The 17,866-nt window shown below is 37.9% G+C and overlaps 1 protein-coding gene across 5 annotated transcripts in view; it reads left to right on the top strand.

Annotated features, from left to right (window-relative positions):
- FYB2 (FYN binding protein 2) overlaps positions 1-17,866 on the top strand; it is a 94,936-nt gene that overhangs the window by 51,323 nt on the left and 25,747 nt on the right. For all 5 annotated transcript variants that reach the window (XR_004955102.1, XM_016159918.2, XM_036234456.1 and 2 more), the window contains exons 5-9: positions 5,612-5,712; positions 9,954-9,988; positions 12,245-12,276; positions 15,472-15,574; positions 17,185-17,344. Coding sequence is in view for 4 of the 5 variants with exons in the window: in XM_016159918.2 (XP_016015404.2) it covers positions 5,612-5,712; positions 9,954-9,988; positions 12,245-12,276; positions 15,472-15,574; positions 17,185-17,344 (431 nt within the window). In the remaining variant the exon portion in view is untranslated. The remainder of the gene's footprint in view (positions 1-5,611; positions 5,713-9,953; positions 9,989-12,244; positions 12,277-15,471; positions 15,575-17,184; positions 17,345-17,866) is intronic.

Below are 17,866 nucleotides of genomic sequence, written 5' to 3'. Positions count from 1 at the left end.
AGCTGTTGCTACAGTGACCCTATAAAGACATAAAGGCTCTGGAACCCTAAATGACTACTTAAGACCACAAAGCCAGTGACAGAGGGATATGATGGATCTAAGTACAGTATCTAACATATGATAAACCCTCAACAAATAGTAGCTAAGACTGTAATAGACATTTCACTGTTTGACCAAGTGAACAGATGTTGGAATTAGCTGGTACCACTTCTCCAGAGTGCATAGCCTAAGGCAGAGGTTGACAAATTATTCTCCAGCGGAGGGCTGTAGCCCAAGGTAAATGTGGCAAGTGTTAGCAAGCGTGAGAGGAGGTTATGAGTCGACGCTTCAGCCAGAGACAGCCTACTTGTTCAAAAATTTATTTTGAAGATAGGTCTCCTAGAGTCCAAACACAAGGAGAAGTAGCTGGTTTTGTAAACCATCTTTAACACTCGCATCGCAATTTCAGAGCTGTTGTTTCTTCTTAAACACGGATAACGTTACAATACCATCAAGAAACATTACTGTGTTATATTATATAATAGTTAAATGACTAGAGGCTTTCTATAAGAAAATCAGAAAAGATAATAACTTGAAGCTATGCTAGTAATAAAAAGAACTTTCTAAAATGCAAACCCCAAAACTTATTTTTTTAAAAAAACACTGTAATTTCTGTCCTCCAATATAATATTATTAGCACAATTTTGTGGAATGCCCATGTGAAGAGTGCAAATATTTCATTCAATATCCACAATATACCTTTAAAGTGGATTTTATTATTACTCTTTTGTAGAGTGGGAAACTAAGGATTAAGGGTTTCATCCAATACTTTATAATTAGAAAGTAGAAGTGCTAGGATTCAAATGCAAATCTGTCTGAGCCCAAGCTCCAAGTTTGCCTGCAGTTCCATGCTGCTTCCCAATAATGTCTACAGTCCTGGAGACAGAGTATAGATAGATATTTTAATAAATGTGGAAACAGAAATTGAAGCATAGATATATTTAATTCATAGAGTTATTTCTTCCCTGCGATTCAAGTTTTTTATGTTGACCCACACTGTATTAAATCAGGGCAGATCTCAGATCTGGTTTCAATGGACCAGAAAAAAGATAAAAGACATTCTCAGGTAGCAAAAATATATTAGGTTTAGATATATCTGCCGTATCGTTTTTCCTTTTCAACAGTAATTCTGAGACTGCCTCTTTGTAATGACAATTGATCTGAAGATGCTTTTTTTTTTTTTTTTAACTTTACATTTGGTTGAAATTCTTTCTGGTCATCTGAAAACAGATATTTATTCTTTTCTGGCAAAGGTAGTGCAAGACATTGATTAAATATCTTCTTTCAATTATTTCACAAATTGTTTCTTATTAATAAAGTTAATTTACCATAGACCCGATGAGATTGTTAGGTCACTGGAGCATGAGATACGTGCTATAGTCTATAATTTAAGAAAGTTTCTCTTGATTATTTCATGTAGAGGGAAGGCAACAAAACAATGAGGGGAGAAATTACTGATACATTAGAGTTTATAATTTTTTTCCTTTCCACAAATAACTACTCATTCATCATTAAAAATATTGCAGAAACTATAAAAAATATACCCGAAAATATCCAAAATGGCCAAACAAAGAAGGGAAAACAATTGGGTGAAATGAGTTGATGATATAATAATAAATGTAGAGAAAAAAAGAAAAGAGATCACTCCAATCTTTTCATTGTCTGTAACAACACTGGAGATATACATGTAAATGGAAAAAATCAGGAAGAATACCAAAATACTAAGACTTCGCTTGTGGTAAGTTGAGAGGGTTATAGGAATTTTTTTTCCCTCTCTACTACCTACATCCAGTGTGAAGCAGTTAGTTTTAATTTATTTTATTATGATATAGTTTAAGCCCCTTTCATTTCACTCTCCAGTCCCATTTCTCTTTCTCCCTTCTCAGAGCCAACACCAGCTCAGAATATAGGAGTGTGTTCAATTATGGTATTTCTTATACTTTAGGCACACACTCATATATCTGTTAAAGGTACAGTATTTTACATTCTTGTATTAATATCATCTTTTTTATCTTTCTGCAACTTGATTTTTTCCCCCAAAGCTATATTTTCGTATTCTGTGTCAATGTATCTAAGTCTAGGTTATTCATTGTAATTGTATATTGTATGTATTTCATCATATAAACATATCACAATTTGTTCTTGCATTCCCTTACTGAGGGACATTTAGGTTGTTTTAAATTTTCACCCTTTCAGATGCTACTGCAGTAATTGTCCTCACATTTCCAGGTGAATATAAACAAGTTTCTCTAGGTTTTTTACCTAGAGTTATAATTGCTAAACATTAGTAAATAAACAACTTTGGTTTTGCTAGACATTGAAAAATTATCCTTCAAAATAGTTGTGCATTTCATACTCTCAAACCAATATAAAGAGTTCTGGTTTCTCCACATTCTTGCTAAATGATATATTTTTTCAAACTTTAAGATTAAACTGAAAGGTGTGAACCAAATTCTTATTGTCTCAACTTCCATTTCCCTAGTTACTATGATGTTGTGAATTTACTTACATAAACTATTCATTTGTTCTCTGCTGTGATGTCTAGCATACTCTTTTGTCCAATTCTCTATGAGTTTGTCTTTTCTATTGCAGGAGTTCCCAGGACAGTTTAGATATTAACTCTTTGTTCCACTTTGCTATTAAGTGTGATATTCGTTGGAGGTTAAACTACTTAAGAAAGTTTATCTACCTGGAATGCTTTTTTGCATCTATTAAAATAATATGTTTTTTTTCTTTTATTATTTCAATGTGATTGATTTCAATGACAGATTTTCTGATGCAAGTCATCCTTGAAGACCTGGCAAATTTTTAGTTTTTCTTTAGTTAGTTTTATTACTGATTAATTCATTTTCTACTGTTTTATTTACTTGGGCTAAAATGTCTTCAGATTGGTCTATATTTTTTTTTATTATTTGGTTATTTAGTGATTTTAATATCAAAATTATACTGTCTACTTAATATGAGTAGTGTAGTTTTTCCTCTTTTTCTATTCTCTGAAATTGGTCATAAAACTTTGCCTATAAAACTGTTCGGTAGAGGAAAAAGGGACAAGTAGGTTGGGGGTGATGTTGGGGAGGGGGCATTGCGAGGGGTGTATACTATATTGATTCAAGCCCTTTGATGATTTATTGTTCTATCAGTCTATTCTTCAATCACTGTGATAATTTTATATTTCTCTCCATAGTCACTGATTTTCTCTAGATTTTTTAATTGATTGGCAGATAACTGATATGTAACATTTTTATAAATTTCTGAACACTGAAATCTCTCTCTCAGTTTGTCCCCTTTCTTAGCTCTAATTTGTGTGTCTGTGTACCTTCTCTCATTTTCTTGAATAGTCATGTTAAAGTGTGATCTAATATTAACATACCTACCCAAGCTTTCTTTTGATTAGTCTTTAGTTTGCCTCTATTTATTCATTTATGTGAGAGCTTCATTTCTCTGCTGCTTTTTATCAGCATTAGCCAATTTTTAAAACAGCCAATCAGATATTCTCTATTCTATTGGATAAATAAAATAGAAGGTTAATCTCTGCATTTTTGATTCTTGATCTATTTGGACTTTTTCCATATTTTATATTTTAAATTTACTATGAAATTGCTTTACTTTTATTTTTTTCTTTTCTGCCTTCTTAAATATTTGAGCTTTCTTGCATATTACCCTTCTGTCATTTGAGAAGTTAAATATTCTGTCAACTTTTTAGTGGTTACAGTTAGAGTTTGACATCCACAATTAACCAAATCTAATCTTAATCAAATCTATATCCTCCTAAATAATGCAAAGACCTGAGAATAATTCCCATCGCCCTCTCTCACCATCTTCCAAATTATTATTTAACATTTTAATTCCATTTTATCCTTAAACTCCTACAAATTAATAATTTTTTACAGTTAATATTTATTTAGATTTACCAATAGCTTTATTAATTTTTTTTGATCACCATTGTTTTTCATATCCTACATTATTACTAGTGCAATTTCAGGGATCGGTGAGCAGTAAGTGCATATGTGTTCTGAAAACATCTTTGTTTCTCCCTTGCCCTTGAATGATAATTTAACTGGAAGAGAATTTTATATTGGCAGATATCTTTACTCAATGCTTTACAATGTTATCCACAATCCCCAGCATCCGTCGTTGATGATGAGAAGTGCATGGCCAGTCTGCTGTTCTGTCTTTTCTCTCACATAGCTTTCATATTTTTAAAATTTGTCTTATGCTAATTCATTACAAACTCTATAAGTGTGGATTTGTCATTATTTCTCACCATTAAAGTTGCTTCAGTAGACATGAACATGTCCCTTTTTAATTTTAGAAAGCTCTTAGTTATTACCATTTCAATACTGACCTTTTTTTATCTTTCTCTTTTCCTTTTAGAATCCCCAGTATCCACATTGGGTCTTCTCATTCTATCCTCCCTACTGTTAAGTTTTCTTTTAATATTTTTCCAACTTCATCTCTCTGTGCTACCTTCTGGGTGACTTCCCCAGATCTAATTAATTCACCAATTCTCTCTCATGCTACATCTAGTCTACTTTGCAACCCTACATTAAATTTTTAATTCAAGAACTACATTTATGATTTCCATAACTTTCTCCTGTCTCAAATGTACATGTTTTTTCATACTCTCTAATAGCTTTTATTCCTCACTCTATTTCTTTGAACCCTGAAAACATACTTATTTTAAAGTCACTTTCATGTCATTCTATTATTAATTCTCCCATGAGTTATATCTTCTGACTACCTATGATGACTCATCTCCCTGTGGGGCATGCAGTTTTTGACTATAAGAAGCTTCTTTTGAACAGGAATCGTTTCCTTTAGAAACCATAGGTGCTGTGGGGCATGGAAGCTTGTGCACTGGATGGTTTTAGATTGGCTTTACAAGGAAGTGGGGGTGGGGGGATTTCAAGTACCCTGTGGTTTTGTGTCTCTGAAATACACAGATAATATGCATTTAGTACCCTCTCCTATACTTGGCCTGGGTTTTCAAGTTTCTGATTTCTTGTGGGTGCCTCTTTTTAGCTTCAGTGGCCACAGTCAGATAACAGTCTTTCCTGCTCAGTCCCTGGAAGAGTGCACAGATATTTCGTGAGAATTTATGTTATGGATGGGATGGCATTTTATGGTCTTTATGCTGATAACTCAGTTCCGGCTTTCCATTCAGATGAAGCCTATGGCTCAGACTTCTGACTCAGACATTAAATTCCTAGCTGCCCAGTCACTAAGATCTTTCTTCATTTGATCCCAATTTCCCTTTGAGTTCTTTGGCTGCAATTTTCACTTACATCTTTAATTGTGAGTTTTCTCTCTGTCTGTCACCTCGGGATTTTTACCTTATTGATTTCTAGGTGAGTTATATGTTCTTTGTATTATGCTTTGCATTGTTATATTTCATCCAGAATTCCTATATAGTTAGAGTAGGGGTGATGTGCCTTCCATATCTGCTTAGGTTATCATATTGACCAGACATACTTATATTACCTCTCTCATGAAGGATAAAAGACAAAAAAATGTTTTAAAATATATCTAAAGAAACATTTTAAGTAACCTTTTTTCCCTCCATGTTTCTCAGTGCTGAATTTGAAGAGCCACATAATTATGAGGCCACAATTTCATATCTGAGACATCCTGGCAACTCCATTAACCTGCGCCCTGCAAAAGAAATTGCTGATTGTAAGTCTGCTAAGCCAATTAATATTGTAACCCTGTGTGGAATGAAAATGTGTCAAAAATGGCATTTTCCCGCAGCTCACTGTAAGTTGGAATATTCACAGCCGTGCTGCTCTACCATCTTCTTTCTTTCTCCCCCACCCCCTTGCCTAGTCTCTTAAAAATGTCAATGAATCCCATTGGGCATCGATCCTATCTCACAACTCCCAGAGCCACCTTCTCTCTCCCTTCTTCTAGGCTCTCCTTCCCCAATCTACTTAGATGTTTTGCCTTTTTTCAATAGGTGGGAGGGAAAAATCAAGATATGGTGGTTCTTGTTTGTTTGTTTGTTTTTTATTGTCCACCTATAGAAATGTCATCTCTCTCCTTGTGGTGTCTTTCCTGAAGTCCCCTGGTAACGCTCTGTGTGTAGACAGGGAGATAACAGGCCATGAGAAGGAGGCCCCTGTGTTTAGTGTAGCCTGACCAGGAACCCAGGATTCACTTGAGTCTCACCACTGGTTCAGGGCTAAGTGTTCCTGTCTCTGTTGTTGCTGAAAATGCTCAGACCCTTTCTGTGAAAGAAGAGATCTAGTCAAGTAAGAAGATAAAGAAGCAGGGACTCATAGCATTTCTAAAAGTTTCTATGTCTTTCTTCTGCCTAAAGGAACATCCAATTTTTGAGGAAGGACATAAATATTGGTGTTAGAAAAAATGCTAGGATTTACTGAGTCTATACTATGGGCCAAAGTTTTGTGAGATCCTCTGTGTGTGTCCCTAATAATATGGTGGTTTTCTTAACCTATTTTTAGAGAGAGGAAACTCAAGATCAGAGAGGTCGACTTACACAATGTCACAAAAGTATTATGTGATAGAGCTACAATGTGAAGGGTTCTAAGAACCTCTAAGATCCAGGCTCTTTCCGCACCTATATGCTGCTTTTCATTAAGGATGGTTTGCTTCCCTAGAAAGTAGGGTTAGAGGGAGATCATCTGGTCCAACCTCGTTATTGTTTGGAAAGGAAGTCGTGAATACATACTTAGGGAGTTTGCATAATAAGAGTGAGGACCCATTGAAATTTCCTTCCTTTCCTTCAGGAAATAAGAGGTTGAAGAACTCATGGAAAAACTCACTCTCTCCTAGACAGGTAAAACCTAGATTTTCCCATATGGCTTATAAAATGCTAGGCATAAAAGCGACAGCTCCTGTCCCTAACACCCCTAAAATTCAATGCTCCATAGTCGGGATGTCTGGGCCCCTGAATTAGAGCACAGCTTCTCAAATGTTAATATGCAAATCACTATATGATCTCATTCAAATGTAGATTCTGATTCAGTAGCTCTTGGTTGGGCCTGAGATTCTGCATTTCTAATAAGTTCTCAGGTGATGCCGATGCTTATGGTCCACAAACCACACTTTGCTAGAAGGGCTATGGGCCACATGTGGGCTACACCCAAGCTGCATGCCTTTCTACCAAGCCAAGGACTTGCAGGGCCAAGGGGGTGCTCTAATCAGAGCCTGGACCTTCTCTCTGGACTACATGAGACCCTGAGAATTCTCTCCCGCCAAGTAGCTCCCTAAGATTCTGCTTGGGTCTCTTGCCTAAGTCTTTCCTTCTTAGGACAGACTGGGCTACAGGTGAGCTATTGATGGAGGTGGTGTGGATGGGGTTTGAACATATGCAAGGCCCCTCAACGTGTTGGGTAAGGTTGAGGATTGAAAATCAGAAGCTAGACCAAAGGCCTTCATTTATTCCATCCAGGCCACCAATGCTCAAAGTGGGACTGCCAGGGGACATCATTTGAGATACCCAAAGAAGGAACCACTAACCCAGGCCTCTCTTTTACTGAGGGGGTCTTTGTGTACTTCATAGGCAGTGCTGCTAAAGAGGCAAATGTTTATGACTGAAAAGAGGGCACAGAAGGTAAGCCACTGACACAACTGTGAGCTAACAGAGCAATAGAAAGGGAAGAGGGTGGAAGGATGGCCATGATGGTGAGGGCTTTCTCCACTAGAGAGGGCATCAGCGTGAGGGAGAGTTAGTCATAGTTCTGACGGGACTGAAGAAGCTGGAGAGGTACACCCTGGGATCCAAATTATTTTGTTATATATCCTCACACCCTTTTCCCTGTCCCTTTCTAAAGAGACAAGTTTCTCAGGGGGATCGTCAACCAGAGAAATCCTGTTCGTGCTCCTGGGTAACATTCCATTTAAATGAAGGATTTCATGGCTGGAGTAAGTTTGAAAGCCATATCCTAACTGAGTAACCTTGGGCAAGTTACTTCTCTGGGCATCTGTTTCCTCCTCAGTAAAACTGGAATACTAGTAGTGGTCATCATGAAAAAAAAAATGTTAGCTACTTTTTATTGTTTTTATAATATTAGTAATAACCGTCTCACCTCCTGGTGTTAAAGAGGTGAAGAAATGTTTCCAAGGTCACACAGTGGGGTTAGTACATGGAGAGGAGCTGAGGGCCTGCAAAACATGACCATACTATTGTGTTAGTAGTTGGAGAGGTGCTGAGAACCATCTTCTGGTATTTGACCTTTTCTCCCAGGTCAGAGAAAGCTATTCAGTGGAGAGAGTTACCTAACTCTGGGGGGGGGGGGGGGGGGGGAGGCGGGCGGGTGGGGGGGAGTGAGCGAGGACTCTAATGCGGTAGGATTGCATCCTCTTACTATAATTCCGAGTCCCTTTCTGATAGCCCTCGGGGATCAGCCCCTTGTACTTTATTTTTCTACCTTGGGAGCAAGTTCTGATGGCAAAACTTACCATTTGAGAACCTTCACTTTGTTAGAAAGCAGTATCAAAGTATGACTGTATTATTAATTATTGGCGTTTTATCTTTGTTTGCTAACTTTAGCAAGTAAGATTTCTCTGAGCCTTGGTTTCCCTATTTCTGAGACAAAATAATTATCCCCTATCCCAGGTAGCAAGAAGCAAAGAGATCGTGATTTGTTAATTCTTTAAAAATATATATATGTAGAAGGGAGATAGGAGTAGATTGTCATGTTTTAAACTGAAAAATCCATACTGGGAATGGATGAGGCAGTCTGCCATCATAAGCAGTATTTTTAAATATATTAGTAGCTAAGCAAAGTTTTTAAAGCAAATAATAGAATAAAATACAAATAAAATGTTTTGATTAGAAAAACAGTAAAAATAAAAGCATGCAATTACCCAAGTTGAAGTATATATTATTAACCATCCACACAGAATTTCAGGTCCGAGTGTCAACAATCACATTTTCTTTGTCCCTCAAGAAAACCTAGGATTTAATTTACTTCATGATGGACTTTATATTTAGAATAATAATGGCTTAGAAATGTAACATGTTGTTTGGTCAGTTATCTAAAGTAAAGCTTCAGGACCCTAGCAGCAAAAAAAGAGAAAAGAAACAGAGGAGTGTCCTACTTATGCATACATATTTATTAATAGCACGGAGAAAACTTTTAGAGAAAACTTTTAAGCAAAGAAAAATCAAATTAGAAATTTTACCAAAAAAAAAAAAATATATTATTTTCTATACAATGGTGATCTGCTAGGAAAGTTTTATTTCTTACATCATCTCCTTTAATTTCATTAACACCATAAGGCAGGTACCAGTTGATCCCATTTCACAGATGGACAGACTGAGGTTCAAACAAATGAAGTGTCTGCAATCCCACAGGTAGGAAGTGGCAGGATTGGGCTTCGAACTCAAATTCTTGCCACTACTTGTGTTTGTTAATCATTAAGGTTGGCATCATGTCATTAAATAACACCCACAGAACTACTAGAAAAATGAAACAGTATTCAAGCCTTATTTGGTGGTCACTATCCGCATTTCAAGCTGTACTAAGGAAACCAAACACTCATGGAACGAACACTCTTAGGCATGTGATGGAGTTCATTTTGTTGAAGTGGGATTTAAACCATTTTTTGGCCTCTTTTCCTTTGAAGTTTGACTTCTGATTGCTGCCACTAAACTTCAGTGCTTTTTCTTAATCATGGAATATGAATGTATTTACCAAAACAAGAAACTGAAGATTGTTTCAAATGTTTTTATTGACTGTATATTCCTGGAAATCTCCACAGAAATTAAAACCATGATCATTGACCCAAGAATCTCCCAAACCATCTAGATAAAGCCTCAATAGATCAGTGTGATGAAGTTTGTGAAAACTAAACTCCGTAATCTTTTATAATTGCTTTAATACTGGGTACAATAAGAAATGGATCCTATAAGAAACCACTCTGAAATAATTTTTTTCATGTTTTTCTAGCAACTTATGAAGTTGAAATTGAAGAATTGCAAAAGGTATTGTTTCCTCTCTTCTTAATAACTTTATAACAAAAACAAGTGTACAGTTGATTCTAAAGTAGTTTCTTTTATGAAGGAGGAAAGGTCTTTGTTTTTGGTTTTCCCCTGATTTCTGAGGCTTTGCCAGACTCCAGCTGCTAAGATTTTGAGGTCTGAGCCCTGTGATGGTGGAGACAGAAAATGTGTGAAGGGACGGGAGAAGAGAGTCCTAATCCCTTCCCAGCCCTTTATCTCATGCCGCCAGCACCAAATGGCCTTTAATAACAGTCCCCTGAGAGAAAAGAGTTCTTTGGCACAAGCCAAATTTGTATAATTTGTATATTCCATGCTTTCATGAGAGTGACCGGACCCTGAAGGCACATTTTCTAGGCTCCTGGTGGGCGCAGTGCTAGGTGCTACCTTGGAGGTCAAAGTTGCAACTTGATTAGGACCCAAGTAGGATCACTGGCCTCAATTCCTGCTCCTGGCTGTATGATCTGGAACCTCCATTTTCTCATTTGCAATGTAGAGATAACAAGTACCCACATTTGGGGTCATTGCGAGAATGAATATAAGGTAAATCCCGGTAAATAGTTTAATAGTAAGTGCTTGGCATCTGTTCTATACATTTTACCTCTCTGAGCTTCGGTTGTGTCTTCTGTAAAATGGTGTATTCCGCATGAGGGCAGGAAGCATATGCACATACTATATCTGTAGTAGTAGATGCTCAGGACAAAAGGGGACCAATACTTGTTTCACTATATTGCCAAGAGAATTGAGAGAGAGGTGGTAAGCACTCACCTAACATAACTGGATCAGTTAAGGTTCTATGCTTTTCTCACTGGGTACATTTAGTCTAGATCCTTCATCTTTCTGCTTCAGCTTTCTAATGCTTACTGGAAAAGATTGTTCATTGATGGATACATTTTATAGCTAGAAAACTATAAATGGCTGTTATGCCTATTAACAAGAGTAGAATGTTTTATCAAAATGCCTCACTTACCTGGCAATATCAGCAAATAAACTTTTCTGCACAAGTGAACTTTCCAAATGTTCAAGTTTTATTCTATTGAAAATAAAAATCATGAAAGTATTTTTAAGTATTTTTAAATCCTTTAAAATTCAGACATATATTCAGCTCAGTATTTGATGAGTAGAATCTGGCGTCACCCTTTCTTGAAGACATGGAGTACCCTGAACGTAAATTGAGTATGCACAGTCCACACTCTTCTTTATGACATGCTCTTGGTCCCCTGAAGGTACTCAGAACTAGTTGTCTTTACACCAAATCACCACAAGTCTGTCTGAGGTAACAGTTTTCTGTTTCCTTACAGTTATCATTCCTTTCTCCTATCAATATCTTTGTGTCTAGCTGCGAATCTCTCACGCGGTCAAGTATGTATGTACCAAGTCCCTGTTGTGTGCCAGACACCTGTGCGTATATGGTGGCACTTAATCCTCAGTGTTACACAGTGAGCTGGTACCACCACTTCCATTTTACAGGTGGCAAGTCAAGGCTCAGAGAGATTAAATAATCTGTAAGTTAACAGATATAAAACAAGGTCCATCTGACTTGTCGTTCTACCAGTGCTGCCATCCAGTCTGCTAGAATTATATAGAAAAGAAAATCTTGTAGTTTCTGAATGAAGGCCTACGAGGCTCTCCTTGAAGGAAAGTATACTTGCTCTTAGGCCTGGATTCTGTGACAGCATTTGGATGCTAAGATATTCTATATTCTTTAGGGCTAGATTCCAAATAATGGCATCAAATATGTGACAACTAAATAAATGAGGGGCTACATTGTCATTGGACATAATTTTAACAGAGTCAAATCTAGATTAGGTGAGAGCTGATTTTTGATCAGAGGGTCCATGGTCAATAAAAGAATTCCCAGCATGAGTTGCACACCTGTGTATACTAATTTGCCACTGAAACATTGCTCAAATATTACAAATTCATATTTCCTCATATGATTTAAAACTCCTTTGTTCTGCAGATGCATTCTCAGGAAACAATTGATTTTTCTAAGTTATACATTACCTCTAGCATGCACTGTAATTTCAAAAATGCTTGTTTACTTTTCAGATTGACCAAAAATAAAACAAGCTTTACTGGTAACAGTTCATGGAACTTTCTGTTGTCCGTCTCTACCTTTGCTCTGTACTGAGACCTCGCCCATCTCACTTTTTGGTGTAGTTTCTAATGATCTGTGACCAGAGACCTAGTAGATAAAAGTAGATTTATGAAAATGACCATTTTCATCTTTACTTTCAGCCTTGGAAGAGTTTTCTCCATCAAGAACTTAGGTGAGTTTTATCTTGGAAAAGAAAATCATTAATCCAGCCACTGCCCCTTTGACAACTGAGCTACTTTTCCTGGATGGGCCACCTATGATTCCAGTGCCTGACCTGGTTTGGCTGCACCCCACTCCCCACCACCCAGAGCCTTGCACGGCGCCTAGCACAGAGAAGGTGCTCAGGGATCCTAACCCTTTCACCATGTTCCAGCCCACACTGCTCTCACTCAGCAAACACTGAATCCCTAGCACGTGCAAGTCATTTGCTAGCTACTGCATCTGTTGTAGTGATAGTGGTCTAAGCACTACCCCAGGGGCTCCTGGATTAGATGGAGAGTCACACAGTCCAACAGACATATAACAGTTACATGAAGCCCCAAGAACTTACAATTTCCCTAACACACCATGCTGTTTCAAATCTTTGTCTTCATTAATTTAATTCATTAACTTACCCCAACTTACTGATCTGGTGAGCTCCTACTCACACATCCCCTCTTATAAGAAGCCTTCCTTGACTCCCGTCCTTCAGCGAGAAGTAACCATCAAGTCTTTCCCTGTGTTACCACTGTAAGGAACATATTGGTACTAATGTCACTCACTGTATGTCATGTTTGCTAACGAGTTCATCCTCACTCTCCTCCCTACCCTCTTGTTTGTGAGTTTCTCGTGGCCAGGGCCCTTGTTTTCCTGATACCTCTCCTACTTCCTGATACAGAGCAGGGCCTCTTCAGAGTCGGCATCTATTACCCTCCAACTGGAGTTATTTTTAATGCATTAAAATAAACATGGTGAACTCTGGAGAAGGAAATATTAAAATTTTCTGGCTAATGCCCAAAACAGAGGTGCTGGGTCATGGAGAGAACCTTGCTTCAGCTTTGTCTCTCTCCTTGAGTTCTTGCCTGACTCAGTTCATGAGCCCCATAGTTATCCTTTAGCATCTAGCACAGTGCTGGGCCCATGGCAGGCACATGTCAAATGGTTAATTAGTTAGATCAACAGTTATTGAGCTTTTACTCTGTTCAGACACTACTAGATTCTGAGATACAAAAAAAATGAATAGAATATATTTCCTAACTTTGGTTCAAGATGGGAGTGAAGTCTGGAGTGGTTGGGGGAAATGACCACATACAAGGAAATTACAATATAATGTAATCCCTGATATGGAAGTCATAACAACACAGAGGTGAGGCTCCAGGCATGCTTCCTTGAAGAGTGACAACTGAGCTGAATCTCAAAAGACATGTAGGAATTGGCCAGGTGAAAATGGTAGAATGTAGGTCCCAAGCTTAAAGAAAAGCCTAAGTAAAGACATAGAGTATTAAAAAGGGAGGCCATTACAGGAATCCACAGTCTGATACTGCTTGAGCATAAAGTGTAGCAGGAACAAAGCTGGAGAAGTATGCAGACATGGTTCCAGGGAAGCCTGAGCTCCTTAATTCATCATTTAGTCCTGTCCAATACAAATATGTGCAAACCATATCATTTAATTTTTTTCTCCTAGCTACATTTTAAAAGGTCAAAAGATACAGCCTGAAATTAATTTTAATAATGTATTTATCCGATTTATCCAAAATGTTGTATTTAAATGTGTAATCATTATAAAAACTATTACTGAGGTGTTTATATTCTTTTTTCATATCAAGTCTTCAAAATCCAAATGCATTTTACACTTTCGGGTCAATTAAGACTAGACACATTTCAAGTTCAATAGCCACTTGTGGACAGTGGCCACTGTACTGGATGACACAAATTTAGACTTTATCTTATAATAGGTCAGGGGAACCACAAAATAGTTTCAAAGCAGAGATACTATACCCCTCTCCTCCACAGTAGTATCGCTATAAGTCATAAGATTAAATTCGAGAGTTATTTATGAAGATCCAACCATGTAGAAACTACTGTATGAGGCCTAGAGAATGGGAAGATGGATTACAGAGGACATGTACACCAGCAAAGCAGGTAAATCCTTTAGGAGAAATACCAGAAATGTACAGTGGAACAAAAATTATCGAGTAATTCTAACTCAGCAAAAGTTTTGACGAGGAAAGGGATACCAACAATTATTAAGGTTCCTTTCCATGCTGTAAACAATGCTAGGCTTTTGACATTTTTATCACATTTCATTTTCATGGCATCCATGGAGACTGGCATGGTGACCTTTCATTCATAGATGAGGAAATGTGATTTTTTAGAAAGGTTAATCTTAAACATTTAGGAAGAGGTACAGTGGGGATTAGAACCCAGCTCTCATTTTACAGCCCCTGTTCATCACAGAAAAACTAATCAATGGCCTTAATGGTGAACAAGAGTGCTCAGTAATTAGATGAATGAATGAAAATCCTCAAGACTCTTTCCATTGTCTTTCAGAACAGCACTCTCCTGGTGTTTCTCCTTCCTTCATGACCACAGCTTATTCTCTTTGAGGGCTCTTCTTTCTCTGTCTCCCATAGAAGCATGTTATAGAACTATCTAGTTCCCTATAACGCCAGAAGCAGAAGTTATTGATGTTCCCCAGCATTCTGTCCTTGGTCTTCAGTCTTTTCATCACACTCCACTTTGACTCTTTCCTATACTCCTCCACTGCAGCTGTGGTCTACATACTGGTGCGTGGCAGTCATTCATTTCATTAGAGAACACTCTGCGCCAGATGCAATGCTACTGCTACCATGAATTACACAGCACAGTGCTGGTGAGGTGCATGTGAATAAGAGTTCTGCCTCTTTATAACTCGATTTTTAGTCAACAAGACAAAGTAGAGGTACTGGAGACAGAGCTATACACAGTACATTATAACAAGATACAGGGACAAAACCTTGGGGGAGGAGATAAGAAGGTATAACTGCTTGAGAGAATCATGGAAAGATTCTCAGAAGGAAGACATTTAGAGCAATTGTTAAGGGCATCGTGTTTTCCAGCAATGTAAGATGTGAAGGCATGTCTGACAATGGAAACAAAGGGGAAACCTGTGTCAAGTAGCATAGTAGCTTTGGGGAATTATGAGAGTCTCGACTAGAACAAAAGTGCAGGGATGGAGCAGAAGGACATGGCTGGCCCGATCCTGGTCCCCTGTATCTTAAAAGCGATGAAAACGAAGGACATCTGTTTAAATTAATTTTCTGACTGATCTCATTTAGAATCAAGTGGTGCATTATCATATAAACACTCTAAACTTTGCTTTTTTTCCTGGTATTTCTTCACATTTAAGCCCTAAACATGAAGATGAAGATAGAACAATGAAGGAAAAAGAGCCATCTGGATTGGAACCTCGAAAAACAGCGAAGGACCTACACTTGAACCATCTTTTCAAGGTCTCTGTGTTCTTGGGTTCCAGACCAAACAGTACAGTTCAGCCATGTAATAGAATCATCCTAATGGGATAACTTTTTAGAGGCTGAGACATGCAGCTCCCCAGAAAGATAGAGTCAAGAAGATGCAGTGGCATTTTATCAAAGATATGAATGTGACAGTAACTCTGAGCTCTGGCCTTAGTGAAACAGGCCTTAGAAGCAGAGCTGGGACTAGTGTGAGTTCAGCAAGGCACCCAGAGGGCAAAATATAGAGATACTCAGGTGCCTCCCCTGGATTTGCATGATGCTGGAGGGAGGGCCTCCTTAGGTTCTGTGCTCTAAGGCCCTGCTTAGAAGAGTGACTTAATCTCTAGGCTAGGTCATCTCACCTGTAAAATGAGAATAAATAATCCCCACTCAATTACCATCCCTGTTGCTATCCTCAATCATGATGATAAAATGAAATAATGTATATTATAGTGCTTTGTAAGCCACAAGCTACCATAAATATGTATTATTGTCTATTAATAAACAATATTAAGATATTGTTTATTAATAGTAAATACTGTATATGTATATTGATATCTAGTTGACACTATCCCATATAAAACAGTTAGTGTGGTCAGAGGCTTAAAAAGTAGTTTCTGCCAGGGCTACTACCATGCCGAAAACATTCTAGATACCTGTCAATATCTACCTGTTTAGATACCTTATAATATCAAATTGTTCCAGTTCCATCTGCAGGGCTTGGGTAAATCAAATGACTTGGTGGTGGTGTGGGTCTGAACTGGTTTGTAGGCCCAGAGGCCAGGCTGGACCAGGATGGGTATTTACAGAGTATCATAAAGCAGCATAATTCACTAATCATGAAAGACAGGGACCAGAGCCAGGTAAGCAGTGCTACATGTCAAAGCCAGAGGGCAGGGGCAAAGCCATTAATGGGTGATGAGCCCAGAGATCAGAAAGGGTTAATTAGGAATGTACAAGGAAGGCAGTGGAGGAGCACAATTAAGGATATTGACTGTAAAGGGCAAAAGCAGAATATGCCCTTTTTCGGTGTTAGCCACATGACAAGGGCAAGGTATGGGGTCCAGCTACCACCAGAGTGATATATTCCCACTTTCATGGCGTGGATTTGAGCTTTGGATATTGTTAGGAGTTACTTGAAATGTATTACATAAATGTGGTAAGTCATCTAGCTGGGTAGCGCTCTTTGGGGTTAAATATAAACTAGTAGTAGATACCTAATCTATTGTATATCTAGCTGTGAGATCAGAGACTAGTTATTTAACTTGATAAAACTTTTTATCAAGAGGACTAATATTTTCCTAATGAAATGTCTTGAAAATTAAGAGAGAAAATATATAAAGAGCCTACCCTATAGTCAGTGCTCCATTGTACCCTGTTTCCTGTGGGCCCGCCTCTGTGCCAGGCATTCATGGGCCGTTCAAAGGTAAACAAAGTGTGGAATGTATCCTCATGAAACTTAAAGTCTAGTGAGACAGTGTTAAATAAAATAAGAATTAATTGTTATCTGTGAGGGATGAATGAATAAAGAACGGCATAAGTAAGCAAAGAACTAGGTGGATAAGTCAAAGCCCTGAAGAATTCTTCCTGTTGTATGTGTTTAGAAAGGTGCCTACAAAGGGACACCTGGAAAAATCCAGATGACAAAAAGCCATGGAGGTAAGGGGAGCACACTGGTCAGGAAGCAGGACACTACGATTGACATCATCCAGACAAAGACCTGCCCTGAGGACCCAAAGCTGGCCAGGCATTTCCAAAGCCAATGTAAGTCGCATTTCTTCCTGGTTCTCTTCACCACTACCAAGTTATTTTAAAGCTGTGCATGACCAAGATTTTAATTTATTTTATAAATATTTATTGAACATTTGTTATGAACCAAGTAACTTACCTTAATGAGGCACCTCTGCAATAGTGGAAAGAGGACTGGATTTAGAGGCGGAAAACCTGAGTTCAATCTGGATTCTAATACTTATTAGCTATGTGGTAAGTAAGTTCATATTCCTGTAGCTCAGTTTCTTTGTTTATAAAAAGAGGTCATAATATGGACCTTACGGAGGTTCTGTGAACACAAAACCTGACAGTATGTCACATAATTGGTATCCAGCAAATGTTTGTTCCTTTCTTTTTATATCGACTAGCTCCTGTTGTTTTTTTTGTAGGCTCAAGTAATTGACACACTGATGATATAGTACCATAACATTAATTGACTTTATTCAGGTCTCATTTTACCCTCAAGTTAGTCAAGATTCTTGATCGCAAGTAACAGTTATCAAATCATATTGTCTT

Source organism: Rousettus aegyptiacus, unplaced genomic scaffold (assembly GCF_014176215.1).
Source record: "Rousettus aegyptiacus isolate mRouAeg1 unplaced genomic scaffold, mRouAeg1.p scaffold_m13_p_1, whole genome shotgun sequence".
NCBI classification, from domain to species: domain Eukaryota; kingdom Metazoa; phylum Chordata; class Mammalia; order Chiroptera; family Pteropodidae; genus Rousettus; species Rousettus aegyptiacus.
The sequence above is the reverse complement of the archived record's forward strand: the minus strand, read 5'-3'. Positions and strand labels throughout refer to the sequence as shown.